The following is a 21093-nucleotide window of genomic DNA, read 5'->3' on the forward strand; positions in this document are numbered from 1 at the left end:
CAGAGGTCGCGAAGTGAACGAGGTGATAAAAGGCGGCAAAGACTGGCTGATCATCTGTCTTGGACACCGAAACCAAAGGCGGTAATTGACTTACATTACTGGCTCCATTGTTTGGCAAGAGTCTTTCGTTTCATGAAATCGCCGTTTTAGCGACTAAAGTCGGACGAATTTTCTAAATATTAAACTTCATCTTTATTAATACGTCTGCGACGCGCATATATAGGCCTGTAAAACTATGTACACATGTATTCCACTAATATATTAGCGATACTGATGTAGTCTTACACGACGATTTTATCCATTACACATGTTGCCAAGACAAGACCTGCTTTCTAGTGCTTATACTAGCCGTAGAAAACGAGGAATACGGAGCAGGCCCGATGGTAGAGAGATGGACTACGGACAAAGAGATCCGATTCCAACTACAACGAGTGAAGCATTTAATTTAACTCTATTATTAAGATCCCAGTTATATATTTGAGGGGCCTCCGCGGCTCAGTCGGTTAGAGCGCTAGCGCAGCTTAATGACCCAGGGGTCTCTCACCAATGCGGTCGCTGTGAGTTCAAGTCCAGCTCATGCTGGCTTCCTCTCCGGCCGTACGTGGGAAGGTCTTCCAGCAACCTGTGGATGGTCGTGGGTTTCCCCCGTGCTCTGCCCGGTTTCCTCCCACCATAATGCTGGCCGCCGTCGTATAAGTGAAATATTCTTGAGTACGGCGTAAAACACCAATCAAATAATTAAATAAATATATTTGATTTTATCTTTAATTTTTAGACAATTGTGATATCCGTCTCTCATGCGTAGTACCGTTAGTCGAGTTCGGACGACACGATTTCCACTTGAATTTATTCATTTGAATGGTGTTTTTCGCCGTACTCAAAAATATTTCACTTATACGACGTCGGCGAGCATTATGGTGGGAGGAAACTGGACAGACCCCGGGATTTCGACTTAAACAATTCAAAACTATCAAAACGTCGCAACGTAAATGTGGAAGTCGTGTGCTTGTTAATTAACATGTATATGTAATTACTGAACGATTCCATGTAACAAAATCGTACTGTGTGAACTGACACCACTTCCTCAGTGCACATCGTGTCAACGACCAACACTCATCAAACTCGGGCTGTAGCTTTGGTACAATGACTTAATATTATGTTGCAAGAAATCATACCTTTCATTTCATCAAGTTTACATGAAGGTCTTGTGCCTCGAGTCATCGAGTCCACCATATGCAGAATCAGAGAGAATTCGTAAGAGGCCGTATTTCACGAGTTACGTGTGAGCTTTAGACAACTATCACACTTTCCCTGCTCTGGTTTTACTCTCTATTTTGTACGTCTTTTACACTCCTTGTGGTCTGTGCTTATTTATACTCCCCATTGCCTAAAATGACTGCCTGACAGACTTGCGACAAAATCCTGTAATGATGACAAAATAAAATAAAACAATGACAAGACATACATGTAGGTGTATTAACATATTATTTATCATACATGAATGTAACACATGAATGTAACACATGAATGTAACACATGAATGTAGCAGACAGACGTATGGACGTGGAGCATATGCGTGGATGTTTATTCATGATGCCCGACATTCCGTACAAGATCATCTTACCATCTCTGTAATTCGGCCGACATATGAAGAAAGTATTTAATTTTTTTATTCCATCGATGTTTCACATCGTACTCTAAAACGTGCCACTTAAATAATGGCGGGCTGATTTAATTGGTGGATGAAAGTGGAGAGCCGAGAGAAATCGCCGCACATTGTCAGGTACAGACAGGAAACTACAGCTGAGACAACCGGACGATAGAAAGTAATACATTCGTTGATAAAACCAAAAGTTGACATACCCATTAGAGTAAATCTAATGTATATGTATACTTAGCGTTTTACGCCCTACTTAACAATTTTCCAGTCACATGACCATGAGTCCAAGCCGCCAAAGCGCTGCCGCCACTGAAGTGTCACGCTGAAGGCACCAGACAGGACACCTCATCCAGCCACATTATACCGACAAGGGCCAACCACCAGTCCAGTTTCCTTGTCCTAACCTCTCAGAGGTGAGTGCCAACAAGTGTCATGTTTTAAGTCTTTGGTATCACCCGACTGGGTTTGATCCTAGAGTAAATCTAAAATAATCCGGATTTACATGTTAAGCCATTCGCGTCGTCGTACATGACGTTTTTGGGACATCACTTGAGGTGAAAGTCTGGGTCCCAGATGTGGAGGAAATTCGTCAGTTACTTACAAATGGTTTGTGGTTTTCTTCGGCTTTCCTTCACCCATGGCAGTGACAGTTTGATGGAAGTGAAATAATTGGCTTTTAGCACCGGTCAATAAAATAAAATCTTCTTTTGACGATGCTTTTACGTCACGTAAGAAGAAATAGAAATATGTTCCAAATACAAACTTGAATGACAGTCTTTTTAACAGAATTTCAAACAATATTATATTGGATTTCACAGTTAAATAATAGTAAGTTACCCATGGAATAATTTAGACAAACCTGAATGAAACTTTGCAGCATGTAATCAGCATGTAAGAGACTGAATTAAGGATTGTGCATAACAATGACACAAATGGCGGAAATTTCTATTGTGAATACCAACATGCATGCCATCTGCCACTTTTACTTAAAAATAAATATGCACCTTTTACTTCAACGCCATGTAAATGAACTGCACCTACATATAAATATAGAATTATACAAATCTGATTGCAGCAAAATGATGATTAGCAGTGATCACTGCTGATGTAGATTGTTATGGTAAGACAGAATTCACAATTTCTACAAGGAGAATAGCACTGCTGGTATTTTAACAAACAGGATTAATATACTATTCAGATTCAGCAGCTGAACAATAAACATATGTTATGTAAATACACCTATAACAAGATGATTTAGGCTTAGGTTCCAAAAAACCTGAGACATAAGTGTCAATTTCATACAATTTATCCTTAAATTAAGGAAAACATTTATTTCGTATACTTTAAAGTGCAGAAAACACTTTTCCAAGGTATGAATTGTCCTGAGCAGGGGTGTTGAAAGAACAGCCAGGTGCATTTGCATGTTGTTAATGTCCTCAGAGTAGTCACCAATCGTGTCATTTTCCTACAGCTGTTCCATTTGCCTCCCCCATAATTGTCTGCAACCTTTCCCTGAGGTGGAAAAAGAAAACAATAAAACTTACAATTACAGCCTTCAATAAGAAGTGTTCATAAATTATATACCAAACTATTTTTGCATGTTGAAAAACTATACAGAACAAACTTAGAAAAGTTTGTTTGCTTAGTTTGAGGCTTCAGATAGCTTTCTAGATGCTAGTACTCATCTCGACCATGTCTAAAAGGTTTTGGTGTCCAAATTCTATCGAAAACTGTTCTCGCCACAATTTGGCTGAAAAAGTGGCATCAAGCCGCAATCAGTCATTCATTCATTCTTCTAATAGGTCATCCAAATACCTAGTTATTTCAGTGCTGCCTCACTGGAACACCATGCCAGAGACACCAGGCATGACGACTCACCGAGTGAAAGTATAAGAACACGACAACTGTCCAATCAGGTCTTGGAATAGCTATTTCCTTAGGATGAATGCCATATGATTGTCACCTTGGCCAACAGTGGCGAACCTGAGATTAAAATGGTCTCAGACAGTACAGCAGTGTATTGACATGGAGTGTGAGGGAAGTTGAGGACAGAAGTAGGTGTTCATGTAGTCAACACAATATGGTAAATAAGATGAGGTGAAAGTTACGCCCATACTCAGTATAACTTTGCCTTGTTTGAATGTGTTTGTATATTAAATGCGAGGACAACACAGAATTCTGAGTACTTCTAGAACATTGATGTCTAAAAAATGTCTGCAACTAACATCACAGCATTTTTTTTTACTGGTAATGCGTGCGACCATTTGCAAACTAGCACTGCTCGGGTTTTACTCCCTACGCTGTCATCTTTTTACATTACAAATTTTTCATGTAAAAAAAAAAGATTAGTCATTGGAAGTCACAAAATAAGCCAGATAAATAGGATTAATACCCAAGTTTTCGAAGGTTAAGCGATGAATGAGTGAAATATCTTGGATGAAACTTCCTATTGCTTCAGAAAAAACAAAGTGGGTTCAGCACACATACAAAACCTGGAAAGCATTGTATTCAGATGAATACTTGTTTATTTATTTGATTCGTCTTTTACACCGTCATCAAGAAACTTTCACCTGTACCAAAGTGGTCAGCATTATGGAAGTAGGAAACCCAGTAAAGCCTCTGTGAAACCCACAATGACCAGCCTCAGGTTTCTGGCAAACCTACTCACGTACGACCAGAGAGGAAGGCAGCCAGTAAAACCTGGATCTGAACTCACAACAACCGCATATGCTAACCACACACTAACAACGGAGGTCCTTTCTAGCATGAATATGATTGGCTTAAGGTATGACATCAATTGAAACATGTTATTTTCAAATAAAAGTTATGGTGTTACATGAAATGTAGGAACATCCCATTTGCAACTAACAACAAATAACATGTTATTTCGTCAATAATACCCACAGAAGTTCTAAAATTTGTCTTCCCTTGATGCAAAGTGTAACTTGCCTTTATTAAAAAAAAAAAGTTTGGTTTTTCTTCAGCAGAACAATGAAATAGTAAAATATCGGCATCGTAATCTTTCATTTCATTTTCTCGTCGTTTACTGACTCATACCTTGCTTCCTCTATTTGCTGCCGTATCCTCTCCTTCATGGCTTGACTGGTAGCTTTCTTCTCCTTCTCCTTCAGGTCTACTATGGTTGCCTTGTACCCAGCCACATTATGCATTACGTGGATGTGTTTATCACCCGCAGTTAACAAGTACCTGTTACTGAGATCAAATCCTAACCACGTCACTGGTGCTGAAGAAAAAATGAAAGAAACAAGTTTCGTCATAATCCGTGGGATTTTACCAAATCTGGCAGCGCAAGTCAAACATGAAGATTTACCACCGTACTCACCAAATTCATGTGTTCTCGACTTTAATAAACATTATTTTGGTCAATGACAATGTTATTCCTTTGTAGCATGCTGTCATAACACCTCAGATTCAATTCTAGAGAGTACCCAGACTGCAGGATTCAATGTCTTAGGTACGAGCGGACTCAGAAAAGAATGTCAGACCCCAGGATCATGAAATGATCTCAGATTTAAGTCATAATTTCAAATCACTTTAAAATTGTTATTTTTTATGTAACAAGGTCAAATTTTGCTTGACAACATAAATTCTGGGTAACTTATTGTTCAGCGTATTTCAGCTAAAATAACTGAAAGGAACAAACCAAATTTAATGATTAAAATATTGACTTAAGCCTAAGACTGCTTCATGATCCAAGGGCCAGGCCTCCAGCTTAGACATCTTTAACCTGGATAGCACAGGTACTCACAATAAAACTTGTAAAGGCTAAGATTACTTCATGAAAAACCGATGTGCTTTAAAAAAAAAAACAAAGAAAATTTTTCTCAATCAGTACTTACAAAGTGAAGTGCATTGGATTGATGGGTGGAGGAAATCGAAATGCCTGAAATAAACCACTGACCTTTGCCAACCTACTGATGAACTTTTCCATGTGTGACAGATTTGTGGACCATACTGATGGGAGACAAGGGTCCTTTGATGAGCAGAAGGCTGCACAAACTACTATCACTATCAAGGGCTTTATACTCTGGGCAGGGCACCTACCAACTGTTGGGGAGTGAGGCTTGGGGCGATGGGAGGTGTACGCTTAAATTGACTGCTTGGGTTTGTACGTACCACTGTGCATGTCATCTATACTCTGCTCCTTCTCCCCTGTCCCTGTGCTGAATATAGTGACAGACGTGTCCGCTGCGATGGCAACCGTCCTGCCGTCAGGAGAAAGGGAGATAAGGCTGTGGAGCGGACTTTCAAAGTTCCCCGTATACAGTAAGTATGGATCTTGACCCATCTGATAGCGAACTGAAGAAAAATACAGAAATGTGGTGACTTTATTTACTATCTTTTGTGATTTGCATCATTCTTTCATGAATGCTCTATCCCATAAAATAACCTAGGTCATATTATGGGAGAGAATAGATGGCAGACAATGGTGCTGTGTTCAGATATCCATTTATTTATTTGACTGGTGTTTTACGCCATAGTCAAGAATATTTCACTTATACCCCTGGAGTCCTGCATTATGGAGGGAGGAAACCGGGCAGAACCCTGAGAAAACCCACTACCATCTGCAGGTTGCTGGCAGACCTTCCCAGTGACGGCGCGTTCAGATAAATCACTAATTTACATGCTTTGATGGATCCTGTCAACATTGTGAATTATTCTGACTGTTGGTGGCACAAGACTCACAGGGCGAAGTAGGCAGTAGAACTAACTAATGGAGAATTGCTTTGGTTCTAAAATCAGTGAAACAGTGATTTAATGTATACTACACTGGTTGATTTGGCAAAACTCAGGACTGAGTTTGTTTGGAAGGTAGGATGATATCCAACAAGGAAAATGTATAGTTTGGCACCAAAAGTAAAGTCTCATGACACTTATTTGCCTCTAAAAATGGTCTTTTGTGGTTGAATTTTGAGGTCATTTAGGGTAGCTAGTAGTATAATTGGGCCTGTAGCATCAATAAGAAGGAGTGTTGTTCAAACCTAACCAGGGTCAGACTTTGGACCTGGATACATGTACAATAACAGAGCAGGGTAGTCTTCAAACTAAAACTCTTCAACATTTTCACGCATTAGTAAGATGTTTAAGATGTTCACACAATATCTCTGTCACTAGTAAAATGGAATTAACATATTAGAGCTTTTGTACTCACTATCAGTGTCCCAAAATCGCCATGTTCCATCTTTGGATACAGAAGCCATTCTGAAAATAGTGAAAATGGCATCGCTCAGGCAACAAAATACAAGGTAATCATTGACATCAGACCTATTCTTACTTTCTTGATTGACAGATTGACAGACTGACCTATTAACAGAGCTACCTCATAACGCTGGGTTTGGGCCCCGTGCCACAAGGGCAGAATAGTTTCTGTTCCATAAGTGTGAAAACAATATGAGTCATCGATGACAGAAAACCAGAATCATGGAAGACAGAAAACCAGAATCATGGATTACAGAAAACCAGAATCATGGATTACAGAAAACCAGAATCATGGATTACAGAAAACCAGAATCATGGAAGACAGAAAACAAGAGTCATGTAGGACAAAAAAACAGAGTCACGGAAGACAGAAAACAAGAGTCATGTAGGACAAAAAAACAGAGTCATGGATGACAGAAAAAAAGTCATGGATGACAGAAAACAAGAGTCATATAGAACAAAAAACCAGAGCCATGGTTGACAGAAAACCAGAGTCACCTTGAGTCATGTATAACAGAAAACCAGAGTGATGGATTACAGAAAACCAGAATCATGGATTACAGAAAACCAGAGTCATGGATAACAGAAAACCAGAATCATGGATAACAGAAAACCAGAATCATGGATCACAGAAACCAGAGTCATGGGTGACAGAAAACTGGAGTCACGGATAACAGAAAAACCAGAATCATGGATGACAGAAAACCAAAGTATGTAGTCATGGATGACAGAAAACCAGAGTCATGGACTACAGAAAGCCAGAGCCATGCATGACTGAAAACCAGAATCATGGATAACAGAAAACCAGAATCATGGGTGACAGAAAACTGGAGTCACGGATAACAGAAAACCAGAATCATGGATGACAGAAAACCAAAGTATGTAGTCATGGATGACAGAAAACCACAGTCATGGGTGACACAAAACCAGAAGCTGACGGCCAAAAAAATCCAAGGACTTTTCAAGTACTTTCAAGTACTTAAAATACAAATTCAAGTACCTCAAACGGCAGTCACAATCTCCGCCTTCACGTACAAACTGCAACAAGAGGCACAGCTTGAATGCGTTTTTAGGTAATTTTGTAAATGTGGTACAGCCATGCCGTGGCATTCGACCAGTAGGCAGCCTTGTGTTGGTACCATAACCTTCAGTCGGTGCTGACATCACTGATAATCAGACAACCCATCATAGATTCTTATAAATTTTCCGCTATCCGTCAGAATAAAAAGCTCAGCTTAAAGTAATTCTGCACAACGCAGGTGTTTGTAAACAGCGACACTGTCAATCATGAGTGGTAAAGGGTGACTTGCCCATACTGGAGACATCTATACTTCAGAGGCACAATAAGCACTGACTGACACTGCCGGCGTCGTGCACAAGCCATCCTTGAAATCTGGGAACTGCAGGCATTCATCACTAAAATGACAGCTGCCGGCATCTCTAATGCTTTTGTTTTCACGCGCCAACTCACTCTCAATGACTACAGTGTAAGTTCTTACCGCCAAACAAAAACAATGCGATCTTAGCGCCCTCTAAGGGAGAAAAGAAAGTAGTGGCGAAAACTATGACCGCATGCATACCACTGGCGGCCGCTTTAGGGGCATGCCTGTTGCCAATTAATTCACAGATTCTTACCACCAAATAACTTTCTTCATGTGACAAAAACAAAATCAAGTACTTTCAAGGACCTCCACACAAAAATGGTAAAATTCAAGCACTTTCCAGTACTTGTATTACCAAAATATAATTCAAGTACTTTCAAGGTTTTCAAGGACCTGTGCAAACCCTGGGGTTATGGATAACAGAAAACCAGAGTCATGTAGAGTCATGGATGACAGAAAATCACAGTCATGTAGAGTCATGGATGACAGAAAACCACAGTCAAGTAGAGTCATGGATGACAGAAAACCAGAGTCATGTAGAGTCATAGATGACAGAAAACCACAGTCATGTACAGTCATGGACAACAGAAAACCACAGTCATGTAGAGTCATAGATGACAGAAAACCACTGTCATGTACAGTCATGGACGACAGAAAACCACAGTCATGTAGAGTCATGGATGACAGAAAACCACAGTCATGTAGAGTCATAGATGACAGAAAACCAGTCATGTAGAGTCATGGATGACAGAAAACCAGAGTCATGAACGACAGAAAACCACAGTCATGTAGAGTCATGGATGACAGAAAACCACAATCATGTAGAGTCATGGATGACAGAAAACCACAGTCATGAATGACAGAAAACCACAGTTATGTAGAGTCACAGACGACAGAAAATCACAGTCATGTAGAGTCATGGATGACAGAAAACCACAGTCATGTAGAGTCATGGACGACAGAAAATCACAGTCATGGATGACAGAAAGCCAGGGTCATGGAAAACAAAATTGGCAGTTAAGTGCAATGACCTGTGACCTAATTCATAGTTTACACTAGCCAGCAACGCTGGCCGCCCTCACTGGCAGTACAACAGGAGTAAAACTACTGGTTTTAATACATAGGTCAGGAACCAGGCCTTTAGGCTGGCAATAAATAGAGTGTGTGGTGGGGGGTGTGGAGGGGGAGGTCTTTGGGGTGCTGCTATATAGAGAGACTGGAATGTATAATAACAGTCTGAGATTGGAGCATTTAATGAATAAAAATCAACGCTTCTCGATAAAAGCAGATTTGGACATTCACATGTAAATATTACTGTGCAAAGCCATCAAAAAGGGGTCAATTTAGGAAGTACTCACCGACTCGAGTCGCTGGAGAAGGAAAAACTATGTACCCCGGCTTTATGACCCTTGAGTTCAAATGCTCGTGCCACCTCCTTAAAGTTACCTCCCTTGTCAAAGCACACCTCCCATACCTTCACGTCAGGTGTAAAGCCTAAGACAACAGAGAGCACATCACACTCAAATTTATTTATCACAGGAAGGAACAACACACTGTAACTGATACAAATCAATAATAAATTGCCCAAAATTTGGTGTGTAAAGTCTTTTTTTGCTGCCAGCCTGCCACTTTGGTGTACAGGTATTTTGACGGTCAACCTATGTCAAGATTTTTATGGCTTCTTTCTCACAGGCTGGGCCAGGTATTCACCAAAGCTTATTGGCCATGGAATGATTGGGACTGAGCTACAGCACTAAACGCTAACATTGTCACTTATGGAAAATTAATGAGGGTCTGTGAACAGTGGAGAAACTATAGAATACAGATGTTCACAAAAGATACTGCTAAATATCCTTCTGTAGAATACTTGCTATTCACATTACACTGGCTAGATTACCTGATGACGCCACAAATCTGCCACAAGGTGACAAAGCGCCGTGAGAGTTGTTCATCTGATGAGTGTCTATGGTTGCCAGCAAATCACCTGCAACATTTTAGAAAGATGCTCTGAGGTTTGTTTAGAAGCTAAAATAGTATCTGTAAGCTTCAGGACTAAAAGATATGTATTGTGACCTTTGCCTACACAATGCATTTCTTCATTCCAATTCTAAAAGACAACATCAGACTAAATGTATAAAATTCACATGAAATTTAAAAAGCATAACCTTCTATCTTTGTGATGTAAGTAAGCAAATTTGCACACATTGAGAAAATTGCCAGTGTTGCCATGCAATCAATTTGGATCAATCACTCAAACCTTGGACTGACTCTTAACCATACATGTATGTGTGCGGGATACTTTCACCCACTGACCCATTCACCCTCTCACCCATCGACCCATTCACCAATCGGCCCATTCACCCTCTCACCAATTGACCAATTTACCCTCTCACCAATCGTCCCATTTACCCTCTCACCAATCGTTCCATTTACCCTCTCACGAATCGACCCATTTACCCACTCACCAATTGACCCATTTACCCTCTCACCCATCGACCCATTCACCCTCTCACCCATCGACCCATTCACCCTCTCACCAATTGACCCATTCACCCTCTCACCAATCTTTCCCATTCACCCTCTCACCAATTGACCCATTCACCCTCTCACCAATTGGCCCATTCACCTCTCACCAATTGGCCCATTCACCCTCTCACCAATTGGCCCATTCACCCTCTCACCAATTGGCCCATTCACCCTCTCACCAATTGGCCCATTCACCCTCTCACCAATTGACCCATTCACCCTCTCACCAATTGGCCCATTCACCTCTCACCAATTGGCCCATTCACCCTCTCCCAATCAACCCACCCTCTCACCAAACGGCCCACCCTCCCACTGGCCCATACACTAACCAATCAACATATCCTCTCACCAATCGCCACACCTTCTCACCAAATGCCACACCCTCTCACCAATCACCACACCCTCTCACCAATCTTTCCCATTCACCCTCTCACCAATCGACCCATTCACCCTCTCACCAATCGGCCCACCCTCCCACTGGCCCATACACTAACCAATCAACATACCCTCTCACCAATCGCCACACCTTCTCACCAATTGCCACACCCTCTCACCAATCACCACACAGTCTCACCAATCTTTCCCATTCACCCTCTCACCAATCGACCCATTCACCCTCTCACCAATCGGCCCACCCTCCCACTGGCCCATACACTAACCAATCAACATACCCTCTCACCAATCGCCACACCTTCTCACCAATTGCCACACCCTCTCACCAATCACCACACAGTCTCACCAATCTTTCCCATTCACCCTCTCACCAATCGACCCATTCACCCTCTCACCAATCGGCCCATTCACCCTCTCGCCAATCGACCCACTCACCCTCTCATCAATCGACCCATGCGCCCTTTCACCAATCAATCCATTCACCCTCTCACCAATCGGCCCATTCACTCTCTCACCAATCGACTCATTCACTCTCTCACCAACTGACCCAGTCTCCCACCAAGCGACCCACCCTCTCATCAATCCACCCACCCTCTCACCAATCAACCCACCCTCTCACTGGCCCACACACTAACCAATCAACACACCTTCTCACCAACTGCCACACCCTCTCACCAATCACCACACCAATCACTCTCTCACCAATCACCACACCCTCTCACCAATCAACTCGCCCTCATTATATTCAACCCGCCCTCTCACCAATCAACCCGCCCTCTCACCAATTGGCCCCAACTATCACTTGCCTGCCCACTCACCTTTCAGGTCCCAGATCAGCATAGTGGTATCACTGTGACAGGTCATGATGAACTTCCCAGAGCTCGCAATCCCAATGTTGATAATCTCTGCATCGCTTTTCTGAAAACAAGAACATTGCCAGTTTCATGCATAATTAAATAGAAGATAATGCACAGTGAAGGTTGAATATCATAAATGTTGTTTCAGTGAGAGGCGGAAATGATAACCCACTCTACAAGTATATAAATGCGTATCAGTTATCTGTTGCATTCGTGGAAAAAATAAGCAATGTGCTATCTTCGTCGTATTTCTGATTCTATTCATACGTGCTGCATTTTCGTTCACATCCGCGCTCACAAAACCTTTTTACAGTTTTGAATGCTGTCTATAAGTAATTATACATTCTACAAAGGTGCTTAATGCTGATGCAATATAGGTACGTAATATTTACGTAAATTAAGCACATGAAGAATTTCTACCTCTTTTTTTTTGGCAAACTATATATTGTGCAGAAGTGCGGGGCCTTGTGATGCAGTCCATGAAGTGTCAAGATCTCCAGAAGTGTAATAGCAAAATGTAATAACAAAAGTTGATATCTAACTAGTGAAGATATCATTTCTATCAGTGAAGGAAATACTGGGATTTTACTGGTATATAAATAATAAACCACAATATTGGTTAAAGTGACCGCTGCCTTGAATATTCAAACTATAATTATCTCATGTAGATGCACTGCTTCAATTCAGATGGGTACAGATGTCATTTTAGAGAGTGTGACCACTGCATGTTTTGAACCAGCAACCTCAGAGTCTTGCACCAAATCGCCAGCAATACATGTCATCCGTCTAGACCACTCGACCAACAGGCCTTCCACAAAAATAAAAGGTAGTTGACCGGTAGACTTTACAGCGAACATGCATTACCCTCTGATGATCACAAATGATGTCACTCCCTCAGGTCAATATATCAGATAGGTACAGATGTCAGATGTCATTTTAGAAAGTGGATCAAGTAACAGTATTAGCGTTAATAGGGATTAGACTTTCTGAATATAGCACAGATTCTAGTGCTGAAATTTTGCTGTGACCACTGCGGGTTTAGAACCAACGACCTCAGAGTCTTGCACCAAATCACCAGCAATAAATGTCATCTGTTTAGACCACACGATCAACAGGCCTTCCACAAAAATAGAAGGTAGTTCACCGGTAGACTATACAGTGAACATGCATTACCCCTCCGATGATCACAAAAGTTTCTATTTTTGTGCAAGGTCTGTTGGTCGAGTGGTCTAGACGGATGACATGTATTTTTTGCTGGGGATTTGGTGCCTGACTCTGAGGTCACTGTTTCGAAACCCGCAGTGGTCTCAGCAAAATTCAGCACTAGAATCTGCGCTACATTCAGAAAATGTAATCCCTATTAACGATAATAATGTTATTGCTTCAGTTGTTTTCAACATTTGTGATCATGAAGCCTCTGGAGTTACCCTAGTGTTGTTTTGATATAAAATCCAAAATGGTCAGAAGGAAATTCATCTGAATCTTTACATTTGGGACAACAAGACGGCCTTAAAAAATGCTAGTCGCAGAAGGACCTAATTTTTGGATGTTTTTTTCTGACTCCCATCTTGTTAGTCAAACCACCCATGCAAACACTTGTAAGAATGAGTTTTACACCACACTGAAGAATATTTCACTTATACAACAGCAGCAAGTAGTATGGTGAGAGGAAAACAGGAGAAGCCCATGACCATCTGCCATTATTGGATGACACAATTGACCAGAGAGGAAAACAGCAAGAGCTGGACTGGAACTCACAGTGACTGCACTGGTGTGGAGCTCCTGAGTCATTCTACTGTGCTAGCACTCTAACCACTCCGTCACTGAGGCCCAATTCCCTCTTGAACCAGAAAACGGCCTCAAAGCAGTTTTACTGGGTAAATATCAAAAGAAATGAGTTCCAAAACAAGATGAGATACCATCCTCTCTGAGCTGACCACTATACAACTCTGTGAAGTCTGCTCCGAGTTGATACTGAAAACAAGGAGAGACATTTTCCTGATTGATGTCTAAGAGGTGATAATAAAAATGTATCTTACCTTTTCAAACTGAACCGCCATGGTAATGTTTCCAGCTGAGCCATCATCTTTCTTGCCTATTTTGTAAACACGTAGAGCATTTTCAACACTGGTGCTTACCAAATATGCCCTGAAAATAGAAAGAGTGAAAAACAAAAATAATGAAATGAGTTGTAAAAGACTTTGCAGGCACTGTTTACATTTTCTTGTAACTACATTGGTTGCTTTACTATTCAATCCATTACAAATGTACATTGTAGTCAAAGTTCAGTTAAATATCCAACATCATTAGCAAATAATTACACTCTTAATGCTAATAAGTCCTGATTTGTCAAATTTCCCACACACACATGTACACTGACAAAAATGAAGGCTCTCTTAACCATGTATTTTGGATACTGTAACTTACTAATAAATACAGCACTATGAAACTGTTAACAGATGTACACTAACAAAAATGCAAGATCTCTTGATCCTCAGAAGTTCAGATTTCCACACACGCACAATGACAGAAAAGAAGGTTCTTTCCACTCTCAGGGGCGTCAGTCTTACCTGCTGTCAGGACTAAACTTCACATGGGTGGCGTGGTCATACTCAACATTTCCTCGTATCACCCTGAGACAAACAAATCGAAAGTGACACGATAAATATTTACAGTTACTTTCATGCTCAACTCAATTATCTATTTCCATGTTTGCAATAAAATGCAACAATCATTAAATACAATTTTAAATAAATTATGTACTTTTCCAATTTCAAGAAAATTTTTCCTGAAATATTTCCTCTCACATTTCTGTCCTTAATAAAATTAATAAATCACTAACTGACTGCCAAAGAAATCGTCACTCACTTGTGTTCTTTTTGGTTGAATTCTTTTACACTCCACAGCAAAACTGTTCTGTCTGGAAAAAAGAAGCACTATTGTAATAGACGTTTGGGACATTTGAGTAGCATCAGAAGTACACCTTCAAATATTTAGAACTACAGTACACTGAAAACAGAAAGAATTTCTTCACAGCAAGACGTAACATTATACATGTAGCAAAGACAGCATTAATAATTACCCTCAGCAGCTGTTGCCAAGTATTTTCCATTGGAGCTAAAATCGAAACTCAACACACGCCCACTATGACCCTTCAGTGAGCTTGACAACCAGGGATGGGAAAACATGACTTGAGGGGCTTTTTTGGAACGTGGCTGGCTCTTTTGCTTCTTGCTATGCTTATCTCCCCTGGACTGCTCTTTGCTTTCACTCTTGTTGGATGAACTGTTATCATCTGGAACAGAAAATAAATATGATACCACAATGGGCCTGGGTCTCCTAGCACAAGATCATAATCCCAGCCTTAACTTTACAATCAACACTTTTCTTGGCGCAAAGGGATTGTAAGCTATGATAGTGGTAACTTATAATCAGAAATTACAATCGGGTTTACCCTGTTCTAAACATTCACAATCACCCCCAAATTAATGTTAATGTCATTGAGGCAGAATAGAACAAACAATTTCCTCAGTCTAGTGAGCAAGAAAACATGTTTCAGTGAAGGCTTGCGGCAGCTGTCTCATTATCCAAGATTTTCTGCATATAACTTTTCAGAAATGAATTTAAACGTGTATGACTGACTGCAAAGATCCATTCTGCCATATTAGATTAGATTTAAAGCAAGGCTGACTTTGTTTCACAAAGCGCTTTGATCGACCAACTGGGTTTTTCTGTTCAATAACTAAATGTCTGAACTAAAAAATCTGAACATGTTGAAAATAGACCTCAATGTTTAGTTTAATTGAACTATTGCCTTATGTAGACACTGACAGACTGCTGGTTGATAACTCTTCACTTGGTTTCCAATGTGCAATTTAATTGTTTTAAAAAGATATTTTTTTACATTTTTTCACATTTTGTTAGCAGCAGAATCATTATGGTGTATGTAAAGCTGGTTTGCTATGACAGCAGTGTTTGAGGTAAGATTGAGAATTGCCCACTGGCTGTCTATTGTTAGAGGTGTCACCAACTGGGCAGAGGCCCTTGGCTGATAAGGGCATGCAATGGGCGATGCATGTATACTTACTTCAGAGATGACTGCAATTGCAATCCATCTATTTATTTGATTGGTGTTTTCACCGTACTCAAGAATATTTCATTTATACGACAGTGGCAAGCATTGTTGTGGGAGGAGAGCGGACAGAGCCAGGGGAAACTCATGCCATTCACAGGTGGCTGGCAGACCTTCCCACGTACGACTAGAGAGGAAGCCAGCATGAGCTGGACTTGCTCATGGGTCATTGCCTCACTTACGTACGCTAACCACCTCGGCCATGGATTATGACATAGACCTCATTTGAAAACGATGGTAAGAAAAAGTTTATGACATTTTCCAAATATACAGGCTAACATAGCGTACAAGTCAAAATTTGGAATATGATTGCGATTTCATTTAAAATTTTGTGCAGTTGCTGTGGCCTGTATTACATCCCGCCAAACATTAGGCATCAAACCAATCAGCTAACCCATGAATTTTATTAACTGCTTGTTGCACTTTTCCAGTTTTCATCTTGTCAAAATTACGGGTACCATAGACACTGATAAAAATTCCTTCCAGTTCAATTAATTAATTCAGCAGCATCAAAATATACAGGAAACCGAAACTGGTCGGGCCTATGTTGATGTTGTACTGAGCATCATGTTTGCCACGCACGCAGTTTAGATGCATCACACCATCATATATGACAGCGGAGCTCATCAACAAACTTGTACTGTACCTTCACGTTCCCCTTTATCTCTACTCTTGATGACACTGCAAAATAATCCTAGCAGCAAAACGATCGCGCCTACAGCCGCAGTGACAGCGATTACCGGCAAAGATCCCGAATCCACGTCGGCCATGCTTTCCTTTCTCGTTTCACAATCCGCCGAACTTTTTCGTAAGCTCCGCTCTCATTGGCTACCACATGATCTTCTTGGGTTCAAAGATCAAACCTAGCACAGTAACGGAAAGTTGTAATCTACATAATATTTATCAGTCGACATAATGCACTAAATTACTTACTAGCATCACACACTAAAATAATATTTTGAAATACCTTCTTCATTTAATTACATGCTGAGCCAAAACATTTTCATATTTTATTTTAATATTTCTCGTTCGTATTTCAAGTCAGTCTTTCGGCGGGTACTTAAATAGGTCAACAAATATTTCAAAGCGAAGCGTGGCTGTACTTGTTAGGAAAAGAGCTAGGATTTAAATCTGTCAGTTTTGTGTTGTCTTCCATCATTGATAAAGAGACTGCCGATGGGTATAGTGTAACGTAATCCAAAAGCAATCATGTCTAAGTTACTAACAGACACATACAAGCAGGTAAAGAAAAGTAATCGGTCCACAAATGATGCCAACGTCAAAATCCAGAGTGATGCTCGAAATGGTAAGACAGCCAAGGAAATCAACAATCTCTGTAAGGCCATGACTACGTATCCCGCTACAGCTAGTATCACTGCCCAGTTTAGTCTGGTTCCATAAGCGTACCTTGAACCCTGATGAATAGTCTTGAGTACAGCACCAATCAAAACACCAATGAAATAAATAAATAAATAAATAAATAAATAAATAAATAAATACCTCTGTACTTCCCGTGCTCTCCGCCAAATTTGTTTTTCTGTTCTCGCAGTCATCTCAGCTATCAGTTCCAGGTAGGTGTCCCGATGTGTCATCGGTAGTAAATCCACACAAGTATAACATTGTTGGAAAGTGGATCATAAAATTCCAACCCAACCGCTATTTTTGAATGAATAAGGTAAACTTAGGGAACAAGACAGGGCAGTGACGTTGCCCGAAAATCCGGTTTAAGGATGGTTCATATTTACTGATACGCGGAGACCCAATTTAAAACTTTACAGCCAATTTCTTGGCTAGGCTATGACTGTATACGTGTGTAATCACAGCCCTACTGAGCTAGAATAATACACCATTTCACAACGTGGTACGAGTTCTCAGTCCTTAATTGAGTGGGGAGGCGGGGTGATTGGTGGGTATGGAGACTGTGTTGTAAAGTTGGAGTTGCTGTACAATGTTTGTTGTTGACCCACATCTCAAGTGCACATCTCTAAAGCGGAGTGTTGAGTGAACTGCCGACCTGACATTATTTCCTCAGCCACATGATGTACTTGGTAAACCTGGCTTTACAACTCCTTCCAGATGTCTTCCTTTGCATACATTCAACTTAATTGACCTTCATGATCAATTCTGAGCTCATTCCTCCATTGAAGTCAAAACCTTAACTCAGATTCATGTGACCCCTGAGATGGGTAATGTTAAAATCTCACAGGGCCCTCCTTCACATAAACCTAACTTCCAGTGAAAAATTCTTGAGTACGACACCAATGAAAAAAATTTGTAATATCTCATAATTTTGTGGAGGCATCATTTGATTAATTATCAGAATGTGGATGGTACAATATCACCTCAGGGTCGTTCAGCTGGCCAATCAGTCCACATTAAAGGTTCAGAAAATAATGAACAGTAATTCTGAACAAATCAGATCTGTTAACATTTTTAAGCTGAAACATCAAGCGCTTTCATTGTAGCGTTTAACTGTAAATAAGTAAATAAAAATCATCTGATGTTCTCATTTGAAAGTTGCCCCTTCCACAAGCAAAAAGGCTGTATCTGATGATCTGGATAAACTCAAACAGTTTGATCTCAACTGGGAATTTGGTCCATGTGCAGGTAGGAGTTTTTATTGTTTTTGTTTGTTTTTTGCCTTTCAAGTGTATTGTGTAAAACAGGGGTTAAACTAGAATTAAATCAAATGAAATCTTGCAAGAACATTGTATCATCGAGAGGATAATCATTTTTGGATGAAAACTGAAGGATAAGTAAAATTATATTGCTAGTCCTTAACACTTTGTTTACATATAAAACACATGTGCCTAGAGTTTTATCTGATTTTTTTCATCATTCTGTCATTTTTGGAAATAAGAGTGTTTGAGATAAGCCTTTTATACTGGTAGAGAATGATTGTAGTTGACTGAATGAGTGTTTTAAAATGTGTAAACCCCGAAACAGGCATAACTCGTATGGAAAGATGGCAGAGGGCCCAGAAACATGGATTGAACCCGCCAGAAAGTGTAAGAGACCTCATCACACTTCACCCCAATGATGAGAGGTATACCAAAAGGTTAGTACGCATTTGAAATGGCTATGATGAAGGAAAGAACAGCGAAAATGAAGTGAACTGAAGTTTAGGGCAGAAGGTTTATCAGGTATTCACCAATAGATCTGATTTTAAGACATCAGTTCTTTCAACAGTTTTAAAATCAGTCATATCATACGATTCGGATAAATGCTCCACAAAAGTACAAACAAATATGATTATCTTTTTAGTAAGTACATGTAAGTCCCATTCCAGAACTGTTTTCTACAAGAATCATTTATTCATTCATTTGTTAGTAAGCCTACATGTAATTATTTTTTTATCTGTTTCAGCTTGTGGAATGATTATGACTTATAGTCTCTGTGACGGAGTTATCTCCCTTGGGAGTCGGGCAGCAACCAACAGGACAACATGACCAAAGTTGTCTGAAATTCATATTTCATTGCGTATAAGAATATTACATGTACATGTGTGTGTCTGAGTTGTTGTTCACATGAAAATCTGAGTGTAGTTAGAAAGAAAAAAAATTTGGAATTTGGAAAAGTATTTGTCAGTGTGGTTAGAGGTATTGTAATCAAGTAGACCTTATGCATGAAAATCTGCAAATTGATTCAAGTGAAAAAATGCATACTGATCCATTACTACATCAGACAGCTGATAAGATTCTCAGAGTAAGTGTGAACAGTGAGCATTGTGGTTGCATAATCATGGGTTCATTTTTTAAGACTCTCCCATCTGGGAATGTATTTCTGTGTTTGGAATACTGAGTGAGTGTGCAATACGCATATGTTGATCATCATTTGTTTGTTCATGTAAGACTCTCCCATCTGGGAATGTATTTCTGTGTTTGGAATACTGAGTGAGTGTGCAATATGCATATGTTGATCATCATTTGTTGTTCATGTAAGACTCTCCCATCTGGGAATGTATTTCTGTGTTTGGAATACTGAGTGAGTGTGCAATACGCATATGTTGATCATCATTTGTTGTTCATGTAAGACTCTCCCATCTGGGATTGTATTTCTGTGTTTGGAATACTGAGTGAGTGTGCAATACGCATATGTTGATCATCATTTGTTTGTTCATGTAAGACTCTCCCATCTGGGAATGTATTTCTGTGTTTGGAATACTGAGTGAGTGTGCAATACGCATATGTTGATCATCATTTGTTGTTCATGTAAGACTCTCCCATCTGGGAATGTATTTCTGTGTTTGGAATACTGAGTGAGTGTGCAATACGCATATGTTGATCATCATTTGTTTGTTCATGTAAGACTCTCCCATCTGGGATTGTATTTCTGTGTTTGGAACTCTGAGTGAGTGTGTGCATTACACACATGTTGATCATCATTTGTTGTTCATGTAAAACTCTCCCATCTGGGAATGTATTTCTGTGTTTGGAATACTGAGTGAGTGTGTGCATTACACACATGTTGATCATGATTTGTTGTTCATGTAAGACTCTCCCATCTGGGAATGTATTTCTGTGTTTGGAATACTGAGTGAGTGTGTGCATTACACACATGTTGATCATGATTTGTTGTTCATGTAAGACTCTCCCATCTGGGAATGTATTTCTGTGTTTGGAATACTGAGTGAGTGTGCAATACGCATATGTTGATCATCATTTGTTGTTCATGTAAGACTCTCCCATCTGGGAATGTATTTCTGTGTTTGGAATACTGAGTGAGTGTGCAATACGCATATGTTGATCATCATATGTTTGTTCATGTAAGACTCTCCCATCTGGGATTGTATTTCTGTGTTTGGAACTCTGAGTGATTGTGTGCATTACACACATGTTGATCATCATTTGTTTGTTCATGTAAGACTCTCCAATCTGGGAATGTATTTGTGTGTTTGGAATACTGAGTGGGTGTGTGCATTAC

At 40.1% G+C, this 21093-nt stretch overlaps 2 protein-coding genes across 2 annotated transcripts; one reads left to right on the plus strand and one right to left on the minus strand.

Annotated features, from left to right (window-relative positions):
• Positions 1–1468: 1468 nt before the first annotated feature.
• On the minus strand, positions 1469–16970 carry LOC135476362 (transducin beta-like protein 2). Its single transcript, XM_064756361.1, has 12 exons — positions 16817–16970; positions 15121–15333; positions 14907–14958; positions 14609–14671; positions 14078–14186; positions 12000–12099; positions 10160–10246; positions 9621–9756; positions 6834–6883; positions 5798–5980; positions 4718–4904; positions 1469–3172 (listed from the first exon to the last, which is right to left on the minus strand). The coding sequence occupies exons 1-12, from the start codon at positions 16938–16940 to the stop codon at positions 3118–3120; spliced, it is 1359 nt and encodes a 452-aa protein (XP_064612431.1). The 5' UTR covers positions 16941–16970; the 3' UTR covers positions 1469–3117.
• Positions 16971–17271: 301 nt separating this feature from the next.
• On the plus strand, positions 17272–19910 carry LOC135476807 (DNA polymerase delta subunit 4-like). Its single transcript, XM_064756938.1, has 4 exons — positions 17272–17476; positions 18688–18777; positions 19117–19228; positions 19537–19910. The coding sequence occupies exons 1-4, from the start codon at positions 17380–17382 to the stop codon at positions 19559–19561; spliced, it is 324 nt and encodes a 107-aa protein (XP_064613008.1). The 5' UTR covers positions 17272–17379; the 3' UTR covers positions 19562–19910.
• The last annotated feature ends 1183 nt before the right edge of the window (positions 19911–21093 follow it).

This window comes from Liolophura sinensis, chromosome 10 (genome assembly GCF_032854445.1).
Source record: "Liolophura sinensis isolate JHLJ2023 chromosome 10, CUHK_Ljap_v2, whole genome shotgun sequence".
Classification (NCBI taxonomy): Eukaryota; Metazoa; Mollusca; class Polyplacophora; order Chitonida; family Chitonidae; genus Liolophura; species Liolophura sinensis.